The sequence below is a fragment of the Geotrypetes seraphini genome, chromosome 17 (assembly GCF_902459505.1).
Source record: "Geotrypetes seraphini chromosome 17, aGeoSer1.1, whole genome shotgun sequence".
NCBI lineage: Eukaryota > Metazoa > Chordata > Amphibia > Gymnophiona > Dermophiidae > Geotrypetes > Geotrypetes seraphini.
In genome coordinates this window covers 15,687,803-15,707,200 of record NC_047100.1, presented here as the reverse complement: position 1 = coordinate 15,707,200, position 19,398 = coordinate 15,687,803, and the positions used below count along the sequence as shown (strand labels likewise).

General features: G+C 41.3%; 1 protein-coding gene across 8 annotated transcripts in view; it reads left to right on the top strand.

Moving 5' to 3' along the window:
• Window positions 1-590: 590 nt before the first annotated feature.
• ERC2 (ELKS/RAB6-interacting/CAST family member 2) overlaps window positions 591-19,398 on the top strand; it is a 779,911-nt gene continuing 761,103 nt past the window's right edge. For all 8 annotated transcript variants that reach the window (XR_004537423.1, XR_004537420.1, XR_004537424.1 and 5 more), the window contains exon 1: window positions 591-1,387. Coding sequence is in view for 1 of the 8 variants with exons in the window: in XM_033926752.1 (XP_033782643.1) it covers window positions 722-1,387 (666 nt within the window). In the remaining 7 variants the exon portion in view is untranslated. The remainder of the gene's footprint in view (window positions 1,388-19,398) is intronic.

Below are 19,398 nucleotides of genomic sequence, written 5' to 3'. Positions count from 1 at the left end.
TGCTTTCTTCAGCACCATCCAGGCTATACCCTTTCATGGGTTTCATCTGGCTCTAATTATCACACTCTTTGTTTAATGAAAACTGTGGGGTGTCACCGTGCCCATCAAATAAATCTCTATGGACGTAACCACTGTATTTTGTAAAAATCAAGATTTGTCTGGTTACCATTAGGTCTTGAATTGCTTTAAGGTGAATAATTTGGATGTCACCATTTAGCCCAATTCTAACATTTTGGAACAGCATCTAAATTTTGAAAAGGATAGTTCTGCTCTGATATAAGTGGGCCATCATTCTGTAGTTTTGGAGCTAGATTAAAAAAAATGTTGGAACTGAGCTGCATGGTAACATCTAAATTGTTCATTTTAAAGCAGTTCAAGGCCTAATGCTAACCAAGCAAATCTTGATTTATTACAAAATACAGTGGTTAAGTTTATATAGATCTGTTCGAAGAGCATGGTGACACCCCGCAGTTTTCATTAAGCAAAGGGTGTGACAGGGTATTGTGTTCTCTGTTTTGTACATATTAAACAGTTTAGGTTTGTAACATGATATTTAAACATGATGTTTTTTCTTTCCCCTTTTTAGATTGCCATTTTGGAGTCTTCCAGTCTTAGCCTGCTAAGAGAATGCAGTAAAACTTTCTGTCAGTTTCTGAAGGCAGAGATTGTTAAATATTCGAGTTTCTGAAAGTCATCCTCTGTAGTTCCTCAGAATATAGCCATGTATGGCAGTGCAAGAACAGTCACTAATCTGGAAGGGAGCTCTTCAAGATCCCCTCGTTTGCCAAGATCTCCACGTTTGGGCCACAGGAGAACAAGTAGTGGAGGGGGTGGAGGAACAGGTAAGACTCTGTCGATGGAGAATATTCAATCCCTTAATGCAGCCTATGCAACATCTGGACCAATGTATCTAAGCGATCATGAAGGTGTAGCATCTACTGCTTTCCCAAAAGGCACAATGACTCTTGGAAGGGCTACAAATCGTGCGGTATATGGTGGTCGAGTCACAGCTATGGGGAGCAGTCCAAATATTGCTTCAGCTGGACTCTCTCATACAGATGTCCTATCATACGCTGATCAACATGGAAGCCTGACCACCTCAGCACATCATCACCACCATCACCATCACCAGGTTCCCTCCATGCTGAGACAGGTACGTGACAGCACCATGCTAGATTTGCAGGCTCAGCTGAAGGAGCTACAAAGAGAAAATGAACTCCTCAGAAAGGAACTTGATATTAAGGACAGCAAGCTGGGCTCATCCATGAGCAGCATTAAGACGTTTTGGAGCCCTGAGCTAAAGAAAGAAAGAGTCTTAAGGAAAGAAGAAGCAGCAAGAATGTCAGTGCTGAAGGAGCAGATGAGGGTGTCGCATGAAGAAAATCAGGTAAATATGATTCTGGATCTGATTATTTTGATGCTTATGGAAGAATGATATGCACTGAAATAAACATTGTAGTTGATGAAATCATCTATCCATACCTTATAAATCAACCGTTAGCAATTAAGCAATATTAAACAAGAATAATAAGTTGGCAGCATCTAGTAATTCATTTAAAAGCTTTTCTCTGCCAAAATGCCTGTGAAGTTGGTACTTTTTTATTGGATTTTTAATTTATAGATTTCCATGTCTTATCCTTTACTTTTTGACAAAAAAATCTGCATTAGTTTAAGTGGCACTGCACAGTGACCATACGGTAATATAGGCTTACTCATTCAACCCCAAGTTCTGTAAAGTTGGGTGCCCATTTTTACGCTTAGCATGAAAGTTATGCATATAATTTATGGAATAAGGTTGGTTGCGCATGCAGTTTAATTCAATAATTGGCTATTAACTGGAGTTAAGTTAATTACTGGTTGTAATTGGTTTTAATAAACATTAATTGGCAACAATTAGTAATTATTCCCTGAATTCTGTTAATGGTGCTTTGAGTTGCATGTGCAAATTTGGACCTTGAATTCAATTTGCGCGTGCATCTTAATTAGCTAATTAGCACTGAGAATTGGTTTCTTAACAAGCAATTATTAGTGTTAATTGGTTTTAATTTAAGTTTATGAGCATAAATGTAGGATCCGTGTGTGATGCCAAAAAGGGGGCACAGAAATGGGAGGGGCATGGGTGGATTGGGGGCATTCCTCAAAGTTACGCATGAAATTATAGAATAAGGAGCATCTGTGTCTAACTTTAGGCATGAGGTTTTACATCACATTTCTATTGGTGGGAATGATTTGGGTGTGGTTCCAAGGCATAAGCGCTATTCTGTAAATTGCACCTAACTTTAAGTGCCATTTATAGAATGGCGGGTTCTTTTTGGTGCTGATTTTTTTTTTTTTTGGCTCAGTATAGAGAATTCAGTCCTATGTGTGTAAATTCTCTTACCCCCCCTCTTTTATGAAACCGCGATAAGCAGTTTCTAGCACGGGGAGCCGCGCTGAATGGCCTGCGCTGCTCCCGATGCTCATAGGAGCTCAGTGAACGTCGAGAGCAGCACGGGCTCATTCAGCGCTGCGGCCCCGCGCTAGAAACTGCTATTGCAGTTTCGTAAAGGGAGGCCTTAGTCGCTGTTCTATAAATTATGCATGCGAATCCCAGAGCGTGCAAATTGAAGGAAAGCGTGAACTTGGGAGAGGCATGAGTAGGTGCACATGTCATGGAGTGGTATCATTTACGCACCTGCCTACAGTTGGGTGTGAGCATTTACACAAGCCGTTGGAATGGCTAGTGTTCTATTACTGTAGTTCCACATAGAACTGTTATTGTAGAATTTGCATTCAGCACGCCTCATACTGATACCTAAATTTCAGCACTATTTCTTGAGTTTACCCCTCATTGCTCAATAAATCTTGTTTTGCAAAACACTCCTATTTTATAATCATAATTTTTTTTTTTCTTAATACACGTCCCCCTTGATATTTGTGGGTTCGGCACGCACAACTTAGATTATTTACGGGGTTTTTCCCCCTCCCGGACTTATTTTAGAAAATCTTTACAACTTACTTAGGACCAACTCTGACCTACTCCTACCTCTCTCCTGCCTCCCAGACCCTTCCACAACCTACTCAGGGCCAACTCTGACCCACCTCTGGCTCCCTCCCGCCTCCTGGACCCCTCCATAACTTACTTTTTAAAGCCTGGTGGTCTACCGGTAAAGCAGGGGCAGGAGCGATCTTTGTACACTCCTACCATGTGCAGAACCATACACAAAAATGGATGCCATGAGTTCCCACTGTAGTCTCACGAGACTACAAAGATTATTCCTGTCCTTCTTCACCGCTAGACCACCAGGCTTTAAAAAGTTGTGGAAGTGGGAGGGAGCCAGGGGTGGGTCAGAGTCAGCTCTATAGTTATTCATCAATTTTTTGTTATTCATGGGCCTGCTTTGCCCATAATCCCCATGAATATTGAGGGGGAAGTGTAATTGCTTTCATATTAAAAGACTATGGGTGGCAAGTGGAGTTCTAGTGAAGACTGGGGTTTGATATCCTAGTTAGATCTTCTGCATCCTGGACTCCAGAACGTGGCTGATGAAGAGATTGCTGAACCATTTTAGATGGATATGAAAATACCATGGCAGCGTTTCTTTAAATTGGTGCCTCCTTTTAGGTGCTACGATGGGCTGTGCTTAAGGCCAGATTCTATAAATAATAAATATAATTGTGGTATCAGAGTTTATAAATGGCACCTAACTTGGTAGCTCGAGTCATGGGCTTGTCATGCCACTGGGGCTTCTGTGCATTTGAGAAGCTGAAAGCTATGCCGTTGATAGTTTTACTACCAGCAGAAGCTCCCGAGGTGGACAGGTTTCAGTGGAGATGTCAGACTAATGATATACCACTCATCTGGGGAGCAGCAGATGGGCAGTGTTGGAGGCGGAGGATTACATTTGACGTGACAAAGGCAACATCAAATTTGTACTGTACAGAAAAAAGGCCCGGCAATCTGTATTTTGCCAGAAAAACATGAGGGTGTTCATCAGGTCACTAGGACTCGAACACAAGTCGATAGCATCTAACCGAACAACTCAGTAGGTGCCTAGGAAAACAGCACCTAACGCATGTCAGTCAAAGATGCCATTTTTAGAATGCCTAAATGGACTTGGGCACCGGTAGGCTTGAACAACAAAGATGTTGGTAGATTAAACCAGGGCTTTCTTGGCCTAAAATACTAGTGCCCACCAGTGCATAACAGAATTCATGCCCAAACTCTGCCCCTCACCATGCCTACTTGCCAGTAGGCACTGGTAGGCATCTCAGTGTAGATGCCTACATCGAAGTGGTGGGCGCATACTGAGTTAAGTGCCTACCAGCTAATGTTTTCAATTTTTTTTTTTAATTTTTAATGGTGCTTTCAATTATCAGTGCCAATTAAAAAAAAAAAAAAAATTAAGCGCCAAGATCAGTAGGCGCCTTTTATAGAATCAGGGTCTTAGTTTCAGTTCTATAATGGTAAGGGCATGCTTAAGCTGTTTTAGAATATTAGCGCAAAGCTGCATTAGCACATCGAAAATTGGGTGTGCCAACTTAAGAACCATAAGAGTAGCCTTACTGGGTCAGACCAGTGGTCCATGAAGCCCAGTAGCCCGTTCTCACGGTGGCCAATCCAGGTCCCTAGTACCTGGCCAAAACCCAAGGACTAGCAACATTCCATTATCTCAGAGGAAGCAAGATTCCGGAACCCCAAATAGTAGCAACATTCCATGCAGAATCCCCAAAGAGTAGAAAGATTCTATGCTGCTGATATAGGGCAAGCATTGTAAGTGTGAACCTAAATGCACCATGCAGTATGGACAAATTAAAGTATCTTCTTCACCCCCCTAAACTGTAGCATTCCCTTGGGTTTTTGCAGCCCAAATGCATGACCTTGCATTTCTGAGCATTAAATTTTAGCTGCCAAATTTCAGACCAAAACAACATGTAAGGCAGAGAAGTCAGAACTGTAGCTGTTTAATGAAGCCACTGCTATATAGTGTCTGATTATTTATTGCAATAGAACCAATTAATAAAACATGCTTTTCCCCCAAATACTTTATTCTTGCAGCTAAGTCTGTCATTTTTGTGAGATTGCAAGCTTTTCATTTTGTATTGCAGATATGCAAATGCTCTCTGCTAAACAAAACACTTTTATATAATGATTAGAGCAGTTATTGATGTTATTCTCCAGATAGTTAAAAACCTATAAGTTTCAATGAGGATCAACTAGCTGTCCAATAGTACTTTACTGCTGCTATATATCTCTGTAGATCCTTGTTGTGTTCCTTATTTGCATTATGCAGATTGCGCTTGTTTTCCTTACTTGCTCACTTGCATTTTAGAATTCTCCGAAACATAAGAGAGATCACGCTAACCTGGAAATAAAGGTTTTGCCGGAGACCTGGGCAAGGTTTCATCATGTCTTAATATGTCAGCTATATTCCAAAAGAGAGGGCAGAGTCCACAAACTAATACATTACTATACACAACTAAAGTGGAAACAGTGTGACTCCAATTGTCTTATCCAATTATATATTGCTTCAATAATACTTCATACAGAGGAAAAAAGACCTCAGTGAATGGGACAGACTGCTATATTCATGGCTCTGCAGTACTGCTAACCCATATCCAAATTCAATCATAAGTCAAATACTTAATATTAACTGCACAGTAATAGAAACAGCACTTATCCCATGTCCTTTTTGTCCCTACGGAGTATCTCCATTTCACCAATACTTCTTCAGGTGAATTGGACAGCTGCGCACATTATTTCATTTTGTGCAGTGGCAAATCTGGAATGAAAACATAAAATTAGAACTTGAAAAAAGCAAGATGTCGACTTATAACCACGGCGCAAAGGATAATGTTAATCATGCCACCGTGTCATACTCAGCAGGGCTGTGGAGTCGGAGTCGGAGGAAATTTCGGGAACCTGGAGTCTGAGTCGGAGTCAGAAGTACAAAAAACTGAGGAGTCTGAGTCGGAACATTTATCTACCGACTCCATTTTTGAACTTGGCATACCAATCACGAGCGATTCTTTCGGCTATAGCACCCACTATATACACAGCACAAGTAAGTAAATTGGAAGGGAATTCAATGTTTGAGGAGCCGTAACGGAAAAGATGGATTGCCGTCTTGTGCTAATAATTTTAAGGGAGGGAATGACTAATAAGTGTTGGTCATTTGACCTCAGTAATCTAGATGCAGTATAAGGAATCAGTACTTTATAGATAAAAGCTGGGGTTTTAAATATCAGAGATTTAAAGGTGAGCAAACTTAATTTGTACATTATACGATGTGTGATTGGAAGCCAGTGTGCTTTTTTAAGTAAAGGAGTCGCATGATCAAATTTCTTGGCTTTCATAATAAGTTTAATTGAAGCATTTTGGATGATCTGCAGACGCCTGATTTCCTTTTGAGCCATTCCCTTAAATAGGGCATTGCAGTAGTCGATTTTTGAAATAACCAAAGAATGAATTAGTATGGTCAGAGACTTTGGACATAAGAATTTTGATACTGAGTGAATTTGACGGATTTAACAACGTGACTAATATGGTCTAAAATTTCTGGTTTATATTAATATACCGAAAGACAAACAGGAGAAACTGCCTTCACACCAGAAGGGGCTACAAAAACAAACAACGAAGGAGACGATCGTGTTTTGGCCCGAGAGGGCCACAGGAGTCTTGGTATCAAATGATAAAACCTATGGCGTATAAATCCAAGTATCGCAATAAAAACTCTGAGAAAAATCAACATGTTAGCTGACAACGATTGCTACGAACCTCGTCACGTTGTTTCTGCTCTCTCTCGGATGCTGCAAGGTCTCACAAGAACGCACTGTACACACGCATCACGTTGTTTCTGGGTTTTGAGGATGAAGATTAAAAGGTACCTAGTTAAATTTTTTGTAGACATAAATAACTATAAAATTAGTACAGTAAATCATTATGGAAATTCTTGAAAATGATTATTTTTTATGTAATGTGTATAAAAAACAGGCTGCGTCTTATACGTCGGCAAATACAGTACTTGCAAGAGAATTCTTTGCTTTTGGTGTCTTGTGGTTGAATCTTCTGGTAGAAGAGGGACCCCTGGTATGATTGCATATTTATTGTCTTTTTCTTTAGAAAGACCAACTATCATCAGTATGGAAACCATTTGGTTGGCCATTGAAAGGCTAAGTTCCTTTTGGAGCATTTTGAGAAACGTTCACTGCAGCTAGGTGTAATTTCTGAGACTATGTTTGCATAGGAACTGAAACTTGCTATTTTCTTTCATCGACGCTAGAAACTTTAGGCACCGGCTAGATTATAATCTAAATTGAATCTGTGCACCCGAGTAAGAGCTATTAGAGGTACAGTATTTTCAGGCTACACCTAGTAAGGTGGTGTGAAAATCTTCAGGAGAAAGCAGGTATTTCAGTGATGCTGCAGACATTAGTTTTATCAGGGATTGAATATTGCAGTGCCATTAATTTGTGTCTGCGTGCCTCATTACTGTGTTCATTACCATTACTGCAGCATGAGCTAACTGGTGTGATTATATTTCCCCATTTGAGGGTTTATTTTTTAAAACATTGGCTTCCAGTTTTTTTGAGGGTGCAATTTAAAATTTTGACATTGGTATTTATTGCTATACATAAGTGATCTTCACTAATTTTTAAGTCAGAGCTACTTTGGATCCAAATGAGCTAAAGGAGAGCTGCTAAATGTTTGTTTATTTAATTAAGAATTTGATATACTGCCTTATTAGAAGGTTAAAGTGGTTTACAATCTATCCCTCCCCCCAAAAAAACCCCCCCCACTCAAAATCATAAAGGAATGTTAATAAAATCGAAAGGAAACTAAAATATAATCACACTCATAGGAAGAAAGATAAGGGGGAGGCGTCGGAGAAGAAAGGGGAGGAGGAGGGAAAGAGATAGCTCAAGTCCATCAGACATAGCAGAACTAAAAGTAAATCTGGAACTTAGGCTCTTATTCTATAAACGGCGCCCTACCGGTGCTTAAAGTTAAGTACAAAATGCCATTTAAAATAACCTTTAAAACAAATTTCAAGACACCTACCAGCGCCTTAAAAAAGGCACCAGAATCGCACCTAGAGAGGCGCTTTATGATTCCTAAAGCCACTACAGGCGTGGCTGACACCAAATATGGTGTTAGGCGCCTCTGTAAGCGCGATTCACAGCAAAGGTAGGCGCTAGAAATGTAGGCCTTGAAAACCCTGGCCTACATTTATGGCGCCTACCTTTTCCGAAGGCGCAATGCCATAAATGGCGCGGTCACATGATTGACATGCGATTGACGGCAGTTTTTAAGGCTGCTGCCAACATGAAAATGACTTATTTGAATGGTCCATTAAAGAACACATTATTCATGTTAATTTGCATATCACAAGTATGCATTGTCAAGCCTTTGTCATTAATAGTGGCCCTGCAGTTATCTCAATTTTCATTCTTTGCATTCCTTTGTAAATGTAACGTTTGCATTGCAAGAATGTAGATTTCACCCAGTTGTTCATAGAAGCTCTTTTACTGTTCATTATCTAGCAGACACTTTCTGCATTTTGAATTTTAATGGACATTACAACAGCTGACTGAAACTTTCCAACTTACAGAGGTAATTCATATTCTATAATAACCATTAAACCTGACTGGATGTCAGTTTCAGCCTGTTAAAGAAAACTCCATAAAATAATAATAAAACGCACAGAGGAAAATTTGCTTTTTGTAGAAATTGCACTCTTCCAACTGCAGAAATGCACATGTGGTCTTTCATAGTACATACACTGTTACGTGGGCTCCAAGGAGAAGTTCCCGAAGGTGAGAGAATTGTTCAGGTTGAGGAAAGAAAACAGCATGTGTACAAGACTTTTTCTCAGGGCAGAGACAAACTACGTTGTGGATTTTAGGGGCCCATTTATTAAAATGTGTTACGATTTGGAGTTGATGCGGCTTAAGGTGTGATTTACTTACACATTCCTTCCAAATATAATGCAGCACTTTTTAGGTCGTTTCTACTGTTTTAAATTCCAGGTCATAGACTATCGCAGCGTTTTCCTGGCATCACATGGGCAATTCTTTCATTGCACACTGTGCTTTTTCGGCAAGCAAACTCAGTTCGTTTTGTCATTTGTCGCCATCGACTGGGTTAATTTTATACCCCTGAGGAAGGCCCTTGTGGCCGAAACATGGACCGTGTTGGGGTCCAATATATGCTCTATTACAGAGGCCTTTGGGGTCCAGTAAATGTTTTATTCCAAAGGACTTTTACATGCCTGCCATGTTTTGTTTTATTTATGTGTGCCTGTGCAAATTTTAACTGAAAATCATATAAGTTAACTAAAGGTATTTGCTCACATAGTGGTCTGACTAGTGTCCCTTCCCCACTTCTTTTTCTTGTTTCTATAGTCTGCCCGTGGGGTTGTTTTTTCAGGCCACACACTGTCAATAGCTTGTGGTACCTGCTAGGTATTAACGTGTGAGACCTTACTGCCAGTTTAGGAGGCACATGTCCCCTAATTCTATAAAAAGTGTCAAAAATTGTGCCTGTGCGACCCAAATTGCGCTCATGATTTAATTGAATAACAAGCTAGCAACAAGCAATTCATCTGCATTAAGTAGAATTAAGATTTCTTTGAGGACAAGCAGGCATAATATTTTCACATACGGGCGACGTCATCTGTGGAACCAGATATAGACACTTCCAAGTGCGCTGTCACTTTAAATATGTAGGCAGTTCTTATGCTGTGCATGTACCTTTGCTTGTGGGACCATCAGCTCTCAGTTTTCCGTGGAGCTGAGAAGCTGTCCCCCTCTTTTACTAAGGGGCGCTATGCTTTTAAGCACGCGTTAAATATTAGCGCGTGCTAAACGTGCGCTAAAATGCGCATGACCTCTCAGCTCCCGAGCCAAGCCAGCCACCGCCCTGACAACATGTGCGCCATGTGCAAGTACGCACGATGTATTTGATTAGTTAAAATGTTTATCCAATATTTGACTGTGATCATGTAAACCATATAGATAATATACGGTATATAAATTTTTACATAAATAAATGTGTTGCATGGAGTAAACAAACCCGTTGTCACCCAAAGTCATCCTACCTAGGAACCTGAAGCAACCTCTGCCCCGTTTTGTTCCATTACTGTCTCAGCCTCTGGCAAAAATGACCATGATGTCTACCAAGAACCTACTTTTTTTTGTTCAGCTGCAGAAAGAAGCGGTTTGGATGAGATCTGTAAGTTTTCAACAGCATATTAAAAGTGCTAATGTATTCCTCGCTCATAACCGTGTGTTCACGCCTTCCATCCTTAGAGCGAATTGCAGGGTGTTTGATTTCTGCTTCCAGCAAAATGCTTCATTTCTCATGGTGAATGTGTGTTAACAGCAAGAACCTCTAATTCCGAGGCAAAATGCGCAGTATTAAAACCAGCTAATTATAAATCATCTGTAGTTTTAAACATTTCTATGTCGGGTGTTTCAGTACATAAATTAAAGAGGTGAAAAGTTAATGCTAACTTTCTCGGTCTATCAAAAACATTTTGGCTACAAAGAACAGCTGAAATTTCTTTGTTTTGTAGTGTGGTGCATTCAGTTGTGAGATATTTTGAAGAAAATTAACATTTCTGTCTGTCTATTTTGTGGATTAGCTCCCTAATGAGTTAGAATAGAGACACTAATTTTGAAGGTATTGAGAAATAAAGCTCCTATTGTGATAGCTGTAGCCCTTAAAATTTATACCAGTGTGAACTTTAAAGTCAGCCTTTTTAATGGATCTTCTTGTAAAATCAGCCTCCACGATTTTTGTTCTATAGCCTTTCAAGTGGTACGAGTAAGTCCACTGTTATAATAATAATAACTTTATTTTTCTATACCGCCATAGTCGAAAGACTTCTAGGCGGTTCACATTGAAGAAGGCTGGACAATCGGCGAATTACAGAATGCAAGAAGTGAAAAGTTACATAAGAAATAGGTAAATGGGAGAAACAAGATGGTGTCTTAGTAGAAGGACGCTCGGTCTATAGCTCCTGCCTGACCCGCTTTTCAGCTAAATATGCCTAAAAGAAGGGGTAGTGCGGCGGTAGCCCGAACACCGGAGCCTACCTTAATGCGGCAGTGAGCCGCCGCGAGATCGAAGCTGCGGAGCTGCGGCCACGAGGCCTGCCCGGTCGAACGGGCGGAAGAAATTTTTTTTTTTTTTAAAAGAAAAGAACAACAAAGAGAAAAACAGCGATTCGTGACAAAAAGAACACAAAACCGCGGTCGAAAGAAGGCACAAGTGAAAATACTTCATGCAGAGAGTCAAAGACGGACTTCTCGGCTCCGCGGAAAAGTAAGAACTGAGGAGACGCGCCCTGCGCTGGGCGGGAAGGCACTTGCGCATGCGTGGTGCGGGTGACTCGAAACTTCGAGTTTCTTCAAGCAAGTCTGCTTGTGAGGCGTCCGCATCGAGGCTCCGTCGAATGATGTCACCCACTTGTGAGAATACCTGCCTGCTTGTCCTGGGATAATATTCTGATCCAAGTAAATTACACATTTACAGGGATAACGCAATTGAAATTTCGCACCCAACGATTTAACCTTATCTTTCAATTCTAGGAATCTTTTCCTTCTTGATTGTGTTGTTCTAGAGCAGGAGTAGGGAACTCCGGTCCTCGAGAGCTGTATTCCAGTTGGGTTTTCAGGATTTCCCCAATGAATATGCATTGAAAGCAGTGCATGCAAATAGATCTCATGCAGATTCATTGGGGAAATCCTGAAAACCAAACTGGAATACGGCTCTTGAGGACCGGAGTTCCCTACCCCTGTTCTAGAGTCATCTGAAAATAAAGAAATATTTCCATCCATAAAGGATCGCATTGGATTTGGACTATGCGAGTTAATCAAAGAAACTAAATAAACTTGAAACTTGAAAACTTGAGACTTCTTTAAGCCTAATGAATAGGTGAAGAAGCGCTTACTTGTCTTGTAAGAAAACAAATGTCACTAGAAGTGTTGAACGAACAACCACTTCATCTTCTGAGGTCTCTAATAGGACTTGACAAATCTTCCTTAGGTTGATTGACATCTGAAGGCGAGGGTTTTTTTTTACAGAAATAGGTATAAAGAATATTTTATGTAGAGGTGCAAGTCCATTGTCAGGGAGACTTCTCTAAAAAATTTGTAAAACAAGTCTTTTGGGGACATCGTTAGTGTTTTTGGGAAATTCAATATCCGTAAATTCAACTGCTTAGTACGATTCTCCATATTTTCTAATTTCCTCAAAAGCACCAATTTGTCCAGAACTACTGACGTTCAAGTAGATTGAACTGCTTGCACAGAATTTTCCAAAGTTTTTACTTTTTCCCCTTGGACTTTTAAGTCCTCTTCAAACTTCTGCATTGTCACATTTTGGTTCTGAACAAGTGATATGATTTTCCCCCTATCGGAGGTCGTCTCCATCATTTTTACCACCGATGGACAACGGTTACTACCGACCTCTGGGTCCTTTCCATCATCAGGGAGGGATACTCTCTTCAATTCCATCAAGTTCCTCTGGAACATCTTCCAAGAGAGTATCCTTCCAATCCCTCCCAGACCGCCCTTCTTCAGGAAGCTCAAGCTCTGCTTCAGCTTCGAGCTATCGAGCCAGTTCCTCTGGCTCAGCAGAACAAGGGTTTTTACTCCTGGAATATCCTTGTTCCGAAGAAGACGGGCGATCTGCGACCTATTTTGGATCTCAGGGTGCTCAAATTCCTAGTCAGAGAAAAATTTTGCATGTTGACCCTGGCATCTCTTTATCCCCTCCTCTAGCAGAACGACTGGTTATGCTCTTTGGATCTCAAGGAGGCTTACAATAGTGTGCAAACTCATGGAAACACTAATTAAAAGCAAATTGGACACGATCTTGAATGAAGGGAATCTTCGGGATCCCAGTCAGCATGGATCCACCAAGGGTAGGTCCTGCCAATCCAATCTCATCAGCTTCTTTGACTGGGTAACAAGAAAGTTGGACTTGGGAGAGTCTTTGGACGTTGTGTACCTGGACTTCAGTAAAACTTTTGACAGTGTCCCACACCGCAGGCTGCTAAGCAAGATGGAATCGATGGGGTTAGGAGAGACACTAACTGCATGGGTCAATGATTGGCTGAGTGGCAGACTTCAGAGGGTGGTGGTTAATGGTACCCTCTCTAAAACATCGGAGGTGACCAGTGGAGTGCCGCAGGGCTCGGTCCTGGGTCCACTCCTTTTCAACATATTTATAGGGGATCTGACTCAAGGGCTTCAAGGTAAAATAACACTATTCGCCGATGACGTCAAACTATGTAATATAGTAAGTGAATGCAGTTTACAGAATTATATGGCGCAGGACCTGCTTACATTGGAAAGTTGGTCCTCAACCTGGCAGCTAGGCTTCAATGCTAAGAAATGTAAGATCATGCACCTCGGAAGCGGAAATCCATGCAGGACGTACTTCTTGAACGGAGAAACTTTAACTAGGACTTCAGCAGAATGAGATTTAGGAGTGATCATCAGTGCAGACATGAAAACTGCCAATCAAGTGGAGAAGGCTTCATCTAGCTGTATCAATAGAAGTTTCGTCAGCCGAAAGCCTGAAGTCATAATGCCGTTGTACAGGGCCATGGTGAGACCTCATCTGGAGTACTGTGTGCAATTCTGGAGGCCACATTACAGTAAAGATGTGCGCAGAATTGAATCGGTTCAACGGACGGCCACCAGGATGATCTCGGGGCTCAAGGGTCTCTCATACGAAGAGAGACTGAACAAATTGCAGCTCTACACTCTTGAGGAACGTAGGGAGAGGGGAGACATGATCGAAACATTTAAGTACCTCACGGGACGTGTCGAAGTGGAAAATTATATTTTCTTTCTCAAGGGACCCTCGGCCACAAGAGGGCACCCGCTCAAACTCAGGGGTGGAAAATTTCATGGCGACACCAGAAAGTATTTCTTCACAGAGAGAGTGGTTGATCATTGGAACAAGCTTCCAGTGCAGGTGATCGAGGCAGACAGCGTGCCAGACTTTAAGAATAAATGGGATACCCATGTGGGATCCCTACGAGGGTCAAGATAAGGAAATTGGATCATTAGGGCATAGACAGGGGGTGGGTAAGCAGAGTGGGCAGACTTGATGGGCTGTAGCCCTTTTCTGCCGTCATCTTCTATGTTTCTATGTTACACACACATTCCCATCTATCCGGCCTCCCGTCAGTACCTCAGATTTCGGGTGGGAAATCTGCATTTTCAGTACAGAGTACTCCCTTTCGGCCTGGCCTCGTCATCCAGAGTCTTCATCAAGTGTCTGGTAGTGGTGGCCGCAGCGCTCAGGAACCATGGTCTTCAAGTATTTCCATATCTCGACGACTGGCTCATCAAGGATTCCACGTTTCAAGGGGTCATGGTAGCGACCCAGCGGACTATCTGGTTCCTGCAAAGTTTGGGATTTGAAATCAACTTTCCAAAATCCCATCTACAGCCTTTTCAGACTCTTCCATTCATTGGAGCTGTTCTGGACACAATCCAACTCAGAGCGTTCCTTCCTCCACAACGTCTGGAAGCTCTTCTCCATCTTTGTCAGTCAATCTCCTCTCGCCCATCCATCTCGGCGAGACACATGATGGTTCTTCTGGGTCTCATGGCCTCCACAGTACACGTGAGAGTTATTTGCCCCAAGGAATGCGAAAAGTATCCGTTTTCCAGTGCGTAGTTCAAAAGAGTAGTCAATCAAATTATTGCTTGTGAAGGAATACTAGCAAATAGATAAGACGTAAAAGGGTCCAGAGAGCATTTACACTTTCTCATTTTTTCACACAATTTAGAAACTTGAGGTTCGGATATATTGGATTGAAAGAGCACCAGAAACGATCAGCTGGGATCTCCGTTGCGAGATCCTTGGAATATATAAAAAAATATCCAATATCTACTGCAGGAAAGGATTTCTTGATAAGAGAAATTTTATCTTGGAAGAAGATAGCTAGAACATCAGCTGAGGGAGATAGAGATTGATCAGTGAATATCCAAGTGAAAAATTCAGTTCTTCAATATGAATATGTTTTACCTGTGTTTCACATTAAAATGGACTGTTGCAAAGAAATCATGATTAACAATGTTCCACCAGTCTTTGTTCCATCAACAGCTGTAGTTATACAGAAAGAAAAAAAAGAGCAAAACAACAACAAAAATTCCCCCCAAAACAAAACAAATCATGTATTTGGTGCCATCTAGTGGAGAGATCTCACATTTGTAGTTTAAAGTTGTCTAGTAAAGCATAAAAATGGCAGTGTACTTTCAGCACTGTGATAGTTCTGTTGCTAAGATTTGCCATATTTGCATTTTGTACTGATTTTCCAGTTTCTGCCTCTGGGTGGGTATACTGAGAGTAAGCAGTGCTCTACATTACTCACTGTTTTTGTGAACTGTTTTTCCAAAATCCTCCCACCCCCTCCTTTTTTTTCATTATACCTATCTGGAATGCGTTTCAACACAGCAATAATATGCTTTCTGGAGGTCTAAGTTTCTGATGGTTCCTCCAGCCCAGGCATAACAGACAGAATGAACTCCATTACACACAATTCCAAATGAGAATGAATGTTATAATTACCCAGCTTTCACAAACATAATTATCTGTGACAGATGCAGTCCCATGAAGACTTTAGATCTGGAGCCTTGAAGATGCTTTGGTTTGCCAAACACCTTCCTGTTGAGCCCTCTCAGAAGTAGCTCCTACACTCTGGAATTTAATCCCAGAGGTGCTTGCTACAGTTATCTCCAGACTATATCTTCTTCAGTAAGCAGGTGAAATCCTGGTTCTTTATCCAAGCCTTTAGTACATAGGGTGATTACAGTACTCCCCTGATATTCGTGGGGATTCCGTTACAGGAACCCCTGCGAATGTTTAAAAACCGCTAACACGTTTTTTTTTAGCAATGCTGAAGATGCAGGAGGAGTGCCAGCCAATAGGACCACCTGTTAATCAGTTTCTCTATCTCCACCTGCTGGTAGATGTGTGCTATCCCATTGGTCTCTTGATTCATCTACTGCGTCTAAAGGAAAGAAAATTAACAGGTAAGAACATAATTTCCTTTTTGAAACTGTTTCTTAGTAGTTCTATCTAAGTTTCAATTTGTTGATTTTGAGTTTACCTTACTCATAACTAATAATAAAACTCTAAGCACGCATGAGCACTCCTACCTGCGTGATCCTTGCCTCCGTGATCAGTAGCTCTGTGGCCGGCAGAGAAATGTTAGTGCGGGTTCAGCGTGTGCGCATTCGGCAGTTTACAATGAGTGCGCGTGCGCCGCTTTACTGTGTGCCGGTTGCCCGTGATAAAAAAAAGGTAGGTGGGAGAAGGGGCATGATAAACAGAGACACACACAGAAGGGCTACTGCTGGACAGGGGGAGCAGGGAAGGGGTGCTGCTGGACAGTTGGGGAGGTAAAAGGAAGGGAGAAGGGGGTGCTGCTGGACGGCATAGTGGTTAGAGCAACAGCCTCAGCACCCTGAGGTTGTAGGTTCAAATCCCATGCTGCTCCTTGTGACTCTTGGCAAGTCACTTAATCCCCCCCATTGCCCCAGGTACATTAGATAGATTGTGAACCCGCTGGGACAGATAAGGAAAATGCTTGAGTACCTGAAATGTAAACCATTTAGATAACTTTGATAGGCGGTATATAAATACCTAAAAGGAAGTGAGAAGGGCTCCTGGTGGACAGGGGGAATAGGGAAGGGGTGCTGCTGGACACGGGGGAGGTAAAAGGAAGGGAGAAGAGCTACTGCTGGGGTAGTGGTGGACAGCTGAGGAGAGAGAAAGAAAGAAAGACAGACAGACAGAAAGCGGTCAAGGAGAGAGACAGAAAGACAGACAGACACATCTATTCTAGCACCCGTTAATGTAAAGGGCTTAGACTAGTTGTATTATATTTGGTCTTTTTACTACTGTTATGCTGTTAACAAAATAGTAAGTTTTATGTTGAATTGTACTTGCTGTACACCGCCTTGGGTGAATCTCATCATAAAGGTGGTTAATAAGTCCAAATAAATAAAAAACAACAGTAGTTGACTGAAAAATTTTAAGTCCTGCAGATGTTTATCAAAGAACACTAGTGACTGAAAATTTTGACTTTTGTGCATCCTGTGTCAACTGTTTTATATATTTTTGCAATTTTTGGATAGTCGGTTTGAATTGATAGTGTAGTGTAACTTCAGCAGTATTTCAGTAGTCTGCATTCTTCTTCCTTTTCCCTGGCATCTCTTTATATATATATATATATATATATATATATATATATATATATATATATATATAGTATCCAGCGGGCCCTTTATATAAAGGGAAGGTTTGCTTCTTTCTTTTGGGTTCATGTGAGACCTTGGGAGGAGAGAATCTTTCATCGTAAGGACCCTTCATTCACTGAGTACATTCTCCTTGTAGGCATACTGGGATAGATCCAGTAAATGGCACTCAAAGGTTAGCCAGGGGTGGGCAACTCCGGTCCTCGAGGGCCGGAATCCAGTCAGGTTTTCAGGATTTCCCCAATGAATATGCATTGAAAGCAGTGCATACAAATAGATCTCATGCATATTCATTGGGGAAATCCTGAAAACCCGACTGGATTCCGGTCCTCGAGAACCAGAGTTGCCTATCCTGGGCTAGGCACTAGGATAATGTGTACAAGCATAAATTCTATAAAGACAGTTCCATTCGGAATTCTGTGCCTAAATCCTGGAAATGCCCATTCTCTTCCCTTGGCCATGCCCCTTGGGAGTTGCATGAGAGAGAATATAGACACTTAGGCCCCAATTCTATAAACAGTGCCTAAAACATATGCACTGAGGAATGTGGCGCATAGTGTATGTTGGTTTTAACTAGCGGCGCATAAAGTACACTTAGACACCGGTAGGTTCTGAACTGTAGGCACACCCTATTTATGCCAGGGTTTTCTTGGCCTAAATACTGGCACCTAAGTCCAAAACAGGCGCCTACATGCTAAATATGCCCACGATCCACCCCCTAACCACATCTACTTTCTGGTAGGCACCTTAGAAAGATAAAGGCCGATAAAGGCCATATGGCCTGCCTAGTCTACCTATCCATGCCATCTACAGTCTATCCCTTTCTCTCCCTTAGAGATCCAATCTACTTATCCCATGCTTTCTTGAATTCAGACTTTTCATCTCACTACTGTTCTAGGCTTTCACCACCCTTTCCATGAAAAAGTATTTTCTGAAGTAACTTCTGAGTCTATTCCCTTTTACTTTCATCACAGAAGAGGAAACTGCTCACCTTGACTCGTTCATATCTCCCCTCTCCAGACTTTCCTCCAAAATTTACATATTTACAAAATTTACATATTGCAATTTTATATATGTTGTGCAATTTGTGGACCACTTGATACGGAGATATTCAATAAAATTTATCATACTGGTTTCCTAGTGGACTCTTGAATCTTTTGTCATCTTTTATCATCCCTCTGTGGTCAACACTCCTTCCTTAGTCCTCCCATATCTATGGCAGGCACAACCGTTGTCACCTAAATTCAGCATCTGTGCATAACACGGTAATCAGTAAGGGATGTAGGTAATTGGGATACCTATCCATTGCCGGCCGAAGCTCTGGCCATATGTACACCCTAAGTATAAATTATAGAATAGTGCTTATCATGCACGTAATTCCACATCCTCCCTCTAATTCTGTAGAATTGTGAGCTCAAATTTCTGCCTAGTGGACAAATTTATGCACACAAGTTGTAGAATAAACTTAATGCAATAATTGTCTATTAATTGCAGTTAACAACCAATTATTGATTATAACTGGACTTATTGGCACCAGTTAACACTTATGCATGTAACCGACCTTAGTATTTTATAAGTTGTGTACTCAAATTCCAGAGCTTACAACTTCAAGGGTGATGTGGATCTTGAAGTGGCATGGAAGGGTTGGGAGTGTCAGGCAGTTACGCACATGGGTTATAGAATATGATCATTTATGTGCCTAACTGCCTACACTTAGGCATGAGCATTTATGCCAGTCATTGAGCTAGTGTAATTGCTTGTGCCTAAAGTTAGGTGTGTAAATGTAGATTTAACTCTAGTATTCTATAAAGGTAGTTGTGTGCACAGCTGCCATTTTAGAATTTGCACTTACCCCAAATTTCTGTATATAGCACTATAGGTTGCACATGCAAATCAGTGTGCACAACGAATTTGCACTCACAACTTACTAGGGGATGCCCTGAACTTACCGATCGTTTACCAAACTGTTGACTGTGTATTTCTCCGAGCGATCACTAATTCTCCAATCCAAGCATGCAAAGAGTGGATTAGTATTGAAATGCCATGCAAACTAGGTGAGCGATCGATGCGCAAAAAGGCTTCTGCCAGCAGAAGAAATAGCAATCGGGTTTACCAATTCAAAAAAGAATG